General features: G+C 35.0%; 1 protein-coding gene across 3 annotated transcripts; it reads right to left on the bottom strand.

Moving 5' to 3' along the window:
• Window positions 1–9141: 9141 nt before the first annotated feature.
• LOC112000848 (eukaryotic peptide chain release factor subunit 1-3) lies at window positions 9142–13282 on the bottom strand. Of its 3 annotated transcripts, XM_065765597.1 has the most exons (5): window positions 13180–13223; window positions 12955–13080; window positions 12521–12615; window positions 9694–11181; window positions 9142–9568 (listed from the first exon to the last, which is right to left on the bottom strand). In XM_065765597.1, the coding sequence occupies exon 4, from the start codon at window positions 11145–11147 to the stop codon at window positions 9837–9839; it is 1311 nt and encodes a 436-aa protein (XP_065621669.1). In that variant the 5' UTR covers window positions 11148–11181; window positions 12521–12615; window positions 12955–13080; window positions 13180–13223; the 3' UTR covers window positions 9142–9568; window positions 9694–9836. The 3 variants fall into 3 exon arrangements, with proteins under 3 accessions (XP_065621669.1, XP_023888816.2, XP_023888945.2); XM_024033048.2 differs by lacking the exon at window positions 12955–13080 and having other exon boundaries at window positions 13180–13282; XM_024033177.2 differs by lacking the exons at window positions 12521–12615; window positions 12955–13080 and having other exon boundaries at window positions 13180–13269.
• Window positions 13283–13681: the final 399 nt, after the last annotated feature.

The following is a 13681-nucleotide window of genomic DNA, read 5'->3' as shown; positions in this document are numbered from 1 at the left end:
TTAAAATAAAGTGTATTTTAGGAAATTTGATTTAAAAATGATTTAATTACACCTTCTTTTTATACTTTACTAAATTATGGATGCATATTCAGGATTATATTCCTAAATAGTCACTAAACTAATGAATATTAATACTTATTACATTCTAATTTAATGTATTCTTTGTAATACTTATTCCTATTCTCATGTAATAATAATTACAATGTACCAAACATATCCTAATAAAACAAAATTTTTCTCCTTTAAACTAAACACTCTTCCAGCCCAGCCCAACCCCAAATCTAATATGCCTAATCAAACAAAACAAAGGCATCTTCAAATTTTAATCCTCACCGTTAGAAAAAAGGAGAAAACAATCTGACTGTTACGCCTATGCCTTGTTTTTTTTCCCTTTGGTTCTCAATTCACGCCTCTATAGTGTCACACTTGATGCCTGTCCTTAGAAACAATCTTCTCAGTCCTCATCTGCTAGCTGTGAAGCCGCAAACTCCACTAGCCCGCTAACTTGTTCATCACCTCTCAAGCCCTCATCTCAATCTCAATTCCTCAAGGTATCTCATTCTCATCTCACTTCTCTTTTTTTTTTTTTTTTTTTTTTTTTTTTTTTTTTTTTCTACAACTGAACTAAATACTGAAGTTTAAATAATAGAATAGAAATATCAAATATGTGTATGTGAATATGTGATATCCCTTTGCCAGCAAAGCAATTTATGCTTATTTGACTTTGTCTTTTTGTGTTTATTGTTATTGTATTCTTTATTCTTGACCCACTGACTTCACTGGCTCTATGACTTTTGGCTTTTGTGTTGTTTGTCTCTTCAATGGGGGTAGGGAGGGACTTGCATTGTGTAATTGGGTAGTAAAGAAAGTAAATTATAAATGGAAAAAGAAAAAAAATCTATGGAAGGCAATTGGGGTGAGGGCCGTGAGTTTGTGTATTTTGTTTATGTTGTTTGTTTATACTTTTGATTGATTTGTTTATTTAATTTTTTTATCCTAAAAGGTCATTACTTAACTAAAGGTGTATTTATATTATAATTCATGTAAGAAGGAATTTTATATGATAATTTATTATATCTCTCAGCCAAGTTAGTTATGAAGCTGTTAAAAACAAGACTTCGCAATAGAATGGAGGATGAGCTTTTGGCAGATAATATGATAGTTTATAAAGAGAAGGAAATTGAAGGGAATTCCATTGTAGAGATGATAATAGATGAATTTTATTCCATGAAAAATCATCGTCAGGCATGATTTGATGTGAATGTTCTTTTTTGTATGTCTACATTAAACTAGACAGTTTTTCATGTTCATTAACGTACAAGAATATGATGATATATGAAAGTTGATAATTTTATATTCAATAGACTTATGAATTATATTTAGTATATCTCTACTACAACCCGGCCCCCCAAGTAATTATTCGTGGCTACACCCTTGATGGTCTTGTTGCTATTATGGAATTATACTTGCCTAGTATTGTGTTTGAAGGGAAAAAAATGGCAAAATAAACCACCCATGTTTAGGGGTGTGTATAGGTCAAGCTGGGCCGGGTTTAGGGGTTTTTTTCAACCCAACCCACATGGTAGCTTAAAAAAATCCAACCCAACCCACATGGATCGGGTTGGACAATTTTTTTTAATTTCTATTATTATTATTATTGTTGTTATTATTATTATTATTATTATTAAATTGAGCATTAGAACAACACCACCACAAATATGAAAAAATTTATAACCAAATAATCCTAAGCAAAACACCAAACCAACACAAATTATATGAGGAGAACTTAGGGTTTGGATTTTATTTAAGGCTCAAAATAGGAGTGGAAGTGATGGCACAGAGAGAGAGAGAGAGAGAGAGAGAGAGAGAGAGAGTAGCATGAGATAATAAGGAGATTGAAATGAGGAGAAATTAGGGTTTATGTTTTATTTAGAAAGAGAGGCAAAAAAAGTATTAAAAAAAATTGTATAATATATTTTTTAAATATATATTAAATATATGTGGGTTTAGGGTTAGCGGATTTGTGAATCTTATGACCCAAACCCAATCCAACACACCACTAAAAAAATTCACAACCCAACCCAACAACCCCTAAAATCAATCAAATCCAACAAGTTGGATTGAATCGAGTCAGTTGTGGTGGGTTGGCTGCACAGCTCTACTCTTGTTTGACAATTTTGTTAAATAGCTTTTTCTCTCTACTAAACAATTTTAAGCTAAAGCTTACGTTAAAGCTTTTTAGTATATTGTTCCCATTTTTTATAATAAAAATAAGGAATTGACATAAATTTTGGTGTTTATTTTCCAAAATGACACATAATGTGCACTTTTTGTTTTTGAATAGTTATATATGCTATTAGTTCCATAGTTTGAATCATTCTCTCTCTCTCCCCCCCCCCCCCCCCAAAAAGGCCTCTAAACATTTTGTAAGGTTGAATTTATTCAATCATTTTGTTGGATTTATTCCGTGTCAAATTTGCTTGTAATTCAGCATTTAGAAATCATGTATTTAGGTGGAAATCATGTAAGGGTAGTGTGTGAGAGAGTGTGAAGAAAAGCTCAAGAGTGTGTAATCAAGAAGAGCCTCGCGGCTGGATCTCGCGACTAGCTTGTGACTGGCGAGTCGCCTGAAGGGCACACGTTTGAAGTATGCAGGAGGAGCTGAAGGGTCATGCCAGCTGTTGCACTATAGGACAAAACCTCCAACTGGCCAAGCAGTTAGCTCGCAACTCAAACTCGCGACTTGTTCCAGTCGCGAGCTCGAGTCGCCAGAACACCCTGTTTGGTTATAACTGACTTTTCATATTTCATACACACCCTACTATAAATACCCTTATACCTACGAAGTATAGAGAGCTTCTAGATAAAATTTTGAGAGAAAAACTCTAGAGAAAGACAAGATTGACTCATCCACAATCTTTATCCTTTGATTCTCCAAATTTCTCTACCTCACCCTCTCCACTGTTACATTCTTGAGAGGTACATTAGCCAAATCTCTATCTCACCATACTCATATCTGTGAGAAGGCTTTTTGGTGCTTGGGAAGTAGTTTAGAAGGGTCCAATTCATTTTGGTTGATGCAATGGGCGATTGCGGGATCCATTAAGCTAAAGAAGACAAGGTTCGGCGTAACCCTATTGGAGCAAGAAGCTTGGAGGGCTCAGGTGCTCTAAGTAGATTAGGCTTTGAGGGTTTTCTACTATTCATGTATCCCAACTTTATTGAATAGTTATATATGCTATTAGTTCCATAGTTTGAACCATTCTCTCTCCCCTCCCCCACCAAAAGACCTCTAAACATTATGTAAGGTTGAATTTATTCAATCATTTTGTTGGATTTATTCCGTGTCAAATTTGCTTGTAATTCAGCATTTAGAAATCATGTATTTAGGTGGAAATCATGTAAGGGTAGTGTGTGAGAGAGTGTGAAGAAAATCTCGAGAGTGTGTAATCAAGAAGAGCCTCGCGACTGGATCTCGCGACTAGCTTGTGACTGGCGAGTCGCCTGAAGGGCACACGTTTGAAGTATGCAGGAGGAGTTGAAGGGTCATGCCAGCTGTTGCACTGTAGGACAAAACCTCCAACTGGCCAAGCAGTTAGCTCGCAACTCAAACTCGCGACTTGTTCCAGTCGCGAGCTCGAGTCGCCAGAACACCCTGTTTGGTTATAACTGACTTTTCATATTTCATACACACCCTACTATAAATACTCTTATACCTACGAAGTATAGAGAGTTTCTAGATAAAATTTTGAGAGAAAAACTTCAGAGAAAAACAAGATTGACTCATCCACAATCTTTATCCTTTGATTCTCCAAATTCCTCTACTCTCACCCTCTCTACTGTTACATTCTTGAGAGGTACATTAGCCAAATCTCTATCTCACCATACTCATATCTGTGAGAAGGCTTTTTGGTGCTTGGGAAGTAGTTTAGAAGGGTCCAATTCATTTTGGTTGATGCAATGGGCGATTGCGGGATCCATTAAGCTAAAGAAGACAAGGTTCGGCGTAACCCTATTAGAGCAAGAAGCTTGGAGGGCTCAGGTGCACTAGGTAGATTAGGATTTGAGGGTTTTCTACTATTCATGTATCCCAACTTTATTTTCTAGTGGATTATTGACCGCTTGGAGGGCGGCGAAAAGGTTTTTCGTCAAGGACTTCGGTTTCCTCTTTGATAACACATCGCTTTATTGTCTTTGTGTTTGCATCTCTCTTCCCTTAATCTTTTCCTTTTAATTACTGTTGTGGTTGTGATTAATTTTGGTTTAGATTGTTTTACCAATTATGTTTTAGCTTATTTTCATATTCCGCACATACATTGTTTGATAATAAGCTTGAGTTGGTACTTTGTAAATTGAGAGTCTGAACGTTCATAGGTGGTTTACACACTATTTGAACATTCACACTTTGTGCTTGGAGAGGAGTTAATTATGTTACAAGACTCTTGGCTAATACCCACCCATTTTGAGATAGAGGAGAGCTAATAATAGTAAAATAAAAATAAAATAAAATAGGGTAAATTTCACAAACATTCCTTGAGGTTTGGCCTAATACCAATCAAGTCCAAAGGATTTAAAAACTTACCACTTTAGTCCTTAAACTCAATTGGCTTGTAACGTCGTTACCTATTTTTAATTCTATTCCAAAACTCTCTTCATTCTCTCATCTGTCTCCATTAGTCTCTCTCCTCTCTTTCTTTGACTCAGATTAGAAGAAGAATAAATTGAAGAACACGTTCCCAATAAACAAACAAGAAGAAAAAAAAAAAAGCTTGAATGGAACCAACAATCAAAACAAATTTTCATTTAATGAGAATAAAACACAACAAATCAATTCATTTGAATATTTAAACCCAAATCAAAGAACCTGCAATCAAGAACCATACCAAAAATCAGCCTCAACTCAAAATCAAAATCCAATCTCTACTTCAAACCCAAAACCAAACCCAACAAATCAAAACCTCCTCTAAGCTAAAACCCCCCAAAAAATATTCTCAAATTCACAAAAATGTCAAACCCCAACACAACTCACGCCATTACCAAAACTCTGGCTCTCTATGAAAAATCTCCGTCACATCTTTATGATGTAAAAAAGTTGAATCAGTGACCTGCCGAGTGTGAAGGTCACCTCGGGAGCTTCCCACTCTTTTGATTCATGATTTCATCCACTTGTAACTGCAACTCTCTACTTTCAGTGAGTGATCCGTAAAGTGTGAAAGTTGGAAATGTATGGATCACAGCTTGGTCGAGAATGTGGCAGTGCGTTCGTTCAAGATAGGGACTATGGAGGATGAATCAACATAGGAAATTCTAAAGGCAATAGCCACACGCCTCTGCCGATCCAAACCAAAAAACATAACTCCTCCAACCCCAATCCAAACTAAAACCCACAAAATTCCAAAGCCAACCCACCAAAAACCCAAATCCTCCAACACAGATCTAATCAAAACTCACAAACCACCACAAACTCACCACCATGGCACACCGCAAAGACAAAGAGAGGTTAGAGAGAGGGACAAAAAAGCTAGAGGGAGAGAAGAGAAAGAAGAGCTCTAGGACAAAAGAGAGATTTAAAGAGGTCTGACATAAAGAGAGTAAAACAAAAACAAAAACAAAAACAAAAAATGTAACGGTGTTACAAGCCGTTTGGGTTTAAGGACTGAAGTTGTCAGTTTTTAAATGTTTTAAACTTAATTGACATTAGTGCAAATTTCAGGATATGTTTGTGAAATTTACCCAATAAAATAATTGGTCATTGATTGAATTAATTAAATTTAGGGATAATTATAGATTACCCACTTGTAGTTTAGCCTGAATTTAATTTACCCTCCCATGGTTTTATTTTTGATACTTTACTCACCTGTGCTTCATTCCGTTTAGTCTCTGTTACCTATCTCCGTTAAAAAAGAGGGGTAAATAAGTCTTTTTACTCTCATTTTATGTCTCTCTCATCCCAAAACAAGGAAAAAAAAAAGCAATAGAAAACAAGATCAAACCCAGATTTCCTCAAACTAAGAAACCCATCATACAGATAAAACCATTAAATCGACTTGCCCCTTCAGCCAAAAAGCCAATTCAATCTAACTAGCCCCTGAAATAGAAATATTCAAATTAAACCCAGTCATTCATACCCAACAAATAACAAAAACCCAGTAAAAACCATTAAAAAAACATGAGCACCTAAGAAAAGTCTCAGCAACCCATCCTTTCCTTCATATTCATGACTCATCGGAACACAACAAGAAGCCCACCCAACAAACTCCAAACGGCAAATCTACTCAACAAAATCCCAGCATGCCCATTGTTTATTTTTTTGTTTGTTTGTTCTATATAGAATGCCAAGAGTGGAGATCCAAATCTGAAGTGCTATTGAAGAAGCTACATAGCCAAAGACAAGCCACATTGGATTTGAACATTGCTACCTTCCAATAATGGAAGGACTTTGCCTTCGATATGGGAAGATGCAAAGAGGTGGGGAATTGTGTATTACTTGTTGTATTCGTAGATGTTTGATGGAGGGAATGTGGGGAATTTTGTTGTGGCGGGCTCTCTATTCTTGGTTGGAATCTTCATTGCCTAGGGTGTGTGTTTGCTAAAGAATAATAAAAAATGATGGTATAATTTGAATGTTCTTGACTTTATCATAATTATTGATATGCTAATATGTTCATATCGTATGTACTCATGATTTTCAAGCAAATTAGTAGATCTACCTCATGTGGATGTGTGTGTGTTTTGGGAGAGAGGAGTGTTTGATCTGTTTTGAGTTTTGTTTTTGATAAAAAAATATGTTAAAGTAACGTCTGAAAAGGGGGTAGGTTATGGAGTAGTAACGTAATGAAGCACAGGTGAGTAAAGTGTAAAAAATGAAACCACAGATGGCTAAGTTAAATTCGGGCTAAACTACAGGTGGGTAATCTGTAATTATCCCTTAAATTTAAGTATGAAAATAAAAAAGCATTTATATTATGTTCTCTTTTGTTATTTCTCATATCTAAACACTATCCCTCATCATAAAAAAAAAAAAATCAATTTGGTCACCAAGTGTCTGATTGGCAAAGATTTTTTTACCGACTTATTTTACTATTTAATTTATTTTTTCTACTATTCATGAGTCCTACTGCACTTTTTGGTACTATTTATGAGTCTCACTGTACTATTTCAGCTAACTTTTACCTTTATCTACCATATTTTTAACAAAAAATATTTAATTTCAGCAAAATAAAGAGATCCAAATAGACCGATGGGCAACAACTTCAATGCACTTTATCATTGTAGTTTGTCAAACATGACAAATGCTAAAGCCCTTTTCGGTTAAAAATCTACATCCAAAACTCTATTACCTAAAGCTCTGCTTTTATGGCAATCCCAAACAGGCTCGATTCATAATTACATAGTCAATGTCCTAGTACCTAGTGCATGAGGCTTTTCCTTCTAAGATGGTCTGGGATAGGCGGTCAGTAGGCAGTCTTATCTCTAATTTAGTAATTTTGTAGAAGCTGCTATTGTTCTAGTAAGACTAATTGCTTGCTCACAACATACTCATATTTATTATTTTGTGAATTGATGGGCCCTAAGGATTTCTGCAAAACTCTTTTAGATATATATATATATATATACATATATTTTTACCTCGGAGTCCCTTTAGATATATTGATTGTCCCCCTCTCCCTACTATATTGACTAATATTAAAATAGAATCATATTTGATTCTACTCAAGCCCTTTATTGATTTGATTTACATTATTTTTCAAACTTGATACTGTAACTTATTGTTATGCTTTCATGATGACTTATATCTAATTAGCGTGCAAACACACTTTTAAAAAGTAAAATAAAATTATTTCAAGTTGTCCTTTGAAATTACTTGATATCTTAGATTTATTGATATTAATTTTTGATAGTGATTCTTTTGATCAATCTTTTTTTTTTTTTTCTTTTTTTAGTTCTTTTTGATAACGCAGAAAACCTTCTAAAGAAGAGCCATTTGAACTCGCTTTTAGCTGGTAAAACATATGAACAACTGATCCCATCCGTCATAACAAGTTGCGGAATGATCTAAGGGCATTATACCCTAATAGGCTACACGGCTCATGCTCATGAGCAATTCTTTTGACCAATTATTAAAAAAAAAAAAATACACTCCCTCCTTCCTAATCACAAATTCTGCATTCAATACTATGGCTGTTTAGTTGTAAATTATTATTTTTGTTCAGGTTTCTAGAACTTCTATTAGAGCTTTGAAGTACAGTTTTGGATTCACAAGTTGGTTAGCACGCGCCTCAAGTTGAGACTTGAGAGGCTGTCATTTTTATGCAGTAGCCGGTAGGTAATACTTGCAATCAATTCTGACAATGTTAGGCCGTTTTGCATTGTGGTTACTTTTCCTCTCTCTCTCTCTCTCTCTCATATTGTGTGCATAGTCCGCTCAGTACAACCTTGATCCCAACTAATTGGATTAATTGCCTAAACGTTATTCAACTCTGTCCAAAGCTGTATTCTTCCTTAAATCTTTGCTAAATAACACAGAAATTCACGATACTCTATTGTTTTCAAATTATCTTCGTCTTGACGAAGAAATTTACCTTGAGCTTAGTGTAATGAGATAAACATCCCATGAATCAACGTTTTTAGGTACAAAATGGTTTCTATTAAAAAGATAAAATTCTCTCAATTTCAAAATTTAGATTTTATTTCTTCCTTCTAATAGTGTATAAAATATCATGTCATTTAAGATTTTAAATGACATAACACTAGAAAAATACACATTCGGATTTATAATTTGTACCATGAAATAGATCAATTTTGGAGACAATCTAACAGGGTGATCTAGCACAAACCCAAATCCCCACTTGTGGAGGTTGGAGGGCAGGGCAGATCAGATTTTTGGTTTTCCACCTGGAGCCCATACCCGCACCCAACACGTATAATAAAAATATTCTAAAATATATTACACAACACTTGTTTTTACAGGTTCCGAAGGCACTAAAAAACCACAATTTTTCACTCCCTTCTCACAAGCAATCACATCACTCAGAGTCCCACTACAATACAAATGTGAGAAAGGAGTGAAAATTTACTTGTAGGTTTTCGGTGCCTATAGCATTTTCTGTTCTTTAACCTAATCAATATCAAACCCGATACTTAATATAAATATTATTTTATTGTAGTAGGGAAACTAGGATTGTATCTTGTATCCACCAACATATATGCTAAAGATAAATGTACTCAACAGAATTAAAAAACATAAAATAAAAAGTCATAATAACGGAGTAAACTTCAAAAGAACATAACAGATAGCAGTTCCAACAAAACCACAGGCTCAGAGAACCGCAGACTCACTATCATCTCGAATCTCGATCAGCCAATAACCAAATTTGATGTAGTGATAAAAGTTACCTCACACGATCCCCCAAACCAACTGAAATACCTAATATAGCACATTATTCTTTATGTGACTCTTTCCCTGCTGCTCCCATCCAAGACATGTTTCCAATATTTTTTTTTTTGGAATAATCCAAAATCTAGATGAAATCACCCAATTAAGATTCTTGGGTATTCCTGCAAATTCCTTCAAGAAAGAGAGACAAAAGAGACAAAATAGCCAACGGGTTAGGAATAAGAATTCAACCTAGTTCTGACTGAAAAAATAAGTAGAAGCATAGAAAAGAGAATAAAAGAAGTAAAAAAACTTACATATATTTTGCTAGGGGTTTTGAGATCTGAGTTCCATCTTGGAGGGGCAGCAGCAGCAGCAGCAAGCTCGGGCATATCACGCACTGGTGCAGCCTTTTCGCCCTGTTCTCCTGCACCAGCATTCGGGAAAACTTGATTGATTGCTATTCAGAATCATCATAAACTTCACCATCGTCTGAAAACTCATCAAATGATCTTATATCGAGCTGGTAGCGGAGTATTCCCCCAATCCCTCCAAAACCTCTGCAGAACTGGGATCCCTCCTGAGATTTGTTGGTGACAAATTCAAGTGAGCAACCAAACTTCCTGTATTCAGTAGCGAACCACTCCAGCAGAGACGTCTTTTCCTGCACCTCAAATTCAGCAGAGCCAACAGGAGCACGGAAATTACTCTGATCAGCCTCTTGCTCCTTATTCAAGTGCTTTATGACAATCTCACCAGTAGTGCTATTTTTTAACACGTACCTATTAATATCCAGATTTTCCCAAACAATAAGTGTCTCAACAGCACCCATCTCCAAAGTTTTTAGTGTATCATCCACACCAAAAACATATTTCCCAGTGTCCTGGCTAATCTCCTCAAAGTATTTGCCTATCAAGCGCTTCTCCTGAATAAATTTCACATTGGACAAGATCTCTGATGACAGCTCAATGGCCTGATTGAAACCATTCTCCCCTCCATAAGAGACATCTACCACATTTAATATTTTGGCTTGAAGACGAGGATCAAACATGTCTGACTGACTAAGCTCAGTTTTGAAGTCAGCAGACCCAGCCAGTATTAATCCAGAGACATTGGGTTGGCTGGTGGCAGCATTGATGTAAAATTGAGTGGCAAGTTCCGCTGTCTTCCTCACATAGTTGTGGCGTTTCTCCATTCGAAGACGAGCAAACCGTAGAGCTGATTGCCCACCTCTTCCATGTTTCTTCGGAAGGTCAACACTAAATTTATGAAGAACCTCTCTAGTATTACCACTTAAAGTCCCAAAAAGGGTCCCATTACCGTCCATGATAATAAAACCAAACTTGTCATCAGATTCTAAAAGCTCATTCAGTGCTTCTGTATGAAACTTGTTGTCACAAAGGTAAAGGGATGCATTAATTGGCCTAAATGGCTCAAAATCGAATGTGACCTTCTTTTCCTTCCCATCATCAGTCACAATTGTTCCTGTGTAGAGCACAAGCCCATTGGGAGGAACTTTGTTGTAAAGTTTAAGCCTTTGCTGCGCAGATGTAATTGCCCCAAGCACAGACTGGCGATTCACCCTACTTTTAATGTTGGAGGCAGTACCAAATTCATCACCCAACATCTTGGTAACACGGGATATTTGATCTCTTGGAGGCATGATTAGAGAAATCATGCTTGTACCATTGCCTCTAGCAGCTTCCAGAGCTTTGATCAATTTCTTGATCTTCCATATCTCAATATTCTTATCAGCTTCTTGATCTGCCATTGTGATAGTAGATACAGAAAAAGTAGTTGATTACCTGCACAGACAGCATTAATCAAACTACACATTTCAGAACAAAAAGGAGACGAGCAAAAATGCTAGGACTCCAAAAATCAACAATAAAGAAAAAAATAAAAAACACCAAAAAAAAAGGGCCCCACATGCACTGACACAGGTTATGTAACTCACAAAGGCTGTATATTAATTGGTAAATCAGAAAAGGTATCATCAGAACCAATCATATGTTATGTCTAGCAACTCCAAAACATTATTATCAATACAAAACAACTATTACCAAGGTGACACTATCCAGAATACCTACTTCAAGTGAAGTTTCAACCTTCCAACAAGAACTATTAACATATTCCAAAATAACATGTGTATCTCCAGCCACATTACTGGGCCAAATGAGACAGTATCTCCTCATTACATATTATTATGAAACATGGAGTGAAAAAAACATAGCACTCTTATGACTTATCATAAGGTTAATACAACGCTACAGGTATTACTAAATACTAGAACTTTTACAAGCTTAACAAAAACATAGTTCCAAATGTTAAAAAAGAAGGGGGGCAGAACACCCATAATCATTTTCCTCACATATGCAATGTTCCAGCGAAATTGATACCAGCTGATCTACTTGAAAATACTAACATGCTTACATAAGACATATACCACCACATGGATTCTGAAAACAAAATCTTACTAACCTGTACTTGAGAATAAAATATAATCCCACTAGATATAATATTCCTTCAATGCCAAACTATTTTAACATTAAACTTAATTGTCAATTCTCCACTTGTAATACTAAAATAGAATTTCAAAAGTGCTTACTAGCCAAAATGCTTTAATACATTGGGTACCACATAAATAGGAGGTGTCAAATCAGTTTCTATGCTTTCCTAATTATAATTAAGTAATATTATTGCTCCAAAAGTGTGTAAATAAGTATAATATCACACATAAATTGAGAAGATGGAGTAACATTAAAGCTATGACTTGTGTTTATCATGAATCTATGACAGATACCCCAGCAGTTAAAACATGTAGATCACAGAAACCAAATAGCTGAATAAATAAGAGTGACAAGTTTAGCATAAGTCCAATAGCCACAGAACAATAAAGAGTAAATTCTTTAAATTAAAAAAAAAAAACCCAAAAACAAAAATCAGAACAAATCAGAGCAAACAATCATAGCAAAACTCATGTTCACAATCCCAGCATATAATGTAAACTTTGCAAGCCCTGTTTGGAGCATAAAATTTTTCTATAAATTACGCATTTCTTTAGTGAGAAGCTCAAGAATGAAACAACCACCAAAACAGAAACAATTAAAAATAGCCCATCATGGGTAAATGCCCATAGATTACCTAGCAACTGGTTCTGGCGGGGCAGGTACAGTCAATTGCCCGTAGGTTTTACGAGCTAGAGACAATTCCAAATGGCTCTTCTTTATAAAGGTTTCCTATGTTATCAAAACAAATTAAAAATTAGATTTTAACTGAAAATTTAGAAAATAATAAATATAATAATTTAAAAAAAAAAAAAATATATATATATATATATAATTCAAGCATTATATATATATATATTTTTTTATAGGAATTCAAGCATTATATTGATGAACAAACATAACAAACAAAGAGCAAAAGCTCACACACAGATACACACAGAGTCCTTCAAAAACCACCAAACTAAGATTGCTAGCTTACAAATCAATAATAGTTTAAACAAATTAAAGAATATTTAATGGCAATAAAATTAAATTAAAAAAAAAAACACGACAATCAAATCGGGCAATTACATAATTTATAATCAGATATATTCAACAAAAATCAGCCACAGAAAACATATTCGAATAATTAGAAATCTGGAAAATCAAAACAAGTTCGAATCAAAGATCTTCAGAATCTTTCACGCGTCAAAGAGCCTAAAAAACAAAAGAGGTAATAAAAACCCTAATCAAACCCCTAAGATATGATCAATTATAAGATAGAGAGAAAGAGAGATTGAAGAAAAATGGACGGACCTGAAGCGCGTGAATTCTTGGCTACAGAGGTTTGTTTTTTAACAAACAAACAAAAGGAGAGGGTGTGAACTCATTTTGGCTCTCTTTGTGCTTTATATATAATATCTCTTCTTTGTGGGTCGGTTTTTCGATGGATTGGTGGGTTGGGTTTGAATTTTATTATGAGTTTTTGGTTTTGGGTCGGATTTATGTGTGTCCACCCTTTGTATTTGGAGTGGAGGTCTTACTTGAAACCCGCTTTTTACCCGAACCTTCAACCCTGTGGATACCCGACCCGCTTCTTAAGATTAATAGTTTGACTTATTCGTTGATGGCCTTGCTCTTTTCCAAATGTAACGTGAAATTGGAATTTGTACAAAGGACATAATTGGAGAAATTATACCGACCTCAATTGACCATGTTATTTGTCCATTATTTTACTAAAAGACTCCTATTTATTTAATATTGTTAAGTCAATAATTAGTTTTTGTTTAAAAAAATTTCTCTATAAAAAAAAAATTCT

Source organism: Quercus suber, unplaced genomic scaffold, assembly GCF_002906115.3.
Source record: "Quercus suber isolate HL8 unplaced genomic scaffold, Cork oak 2.0 scaffold_642, whole genome shotgun sequence".
Taxonomy (NCBI): Eukaryota; Viridiplantae; Streptophyta; class Magnoliopsida; order Fagales; family Fagaceae; genus Quercus; species Quercus suber.
The sequence above is the reverse complement of the archived record's forward strand: the minus strand, read 5'-3'. Positions and strand labels throughout refer to the sequence as shown.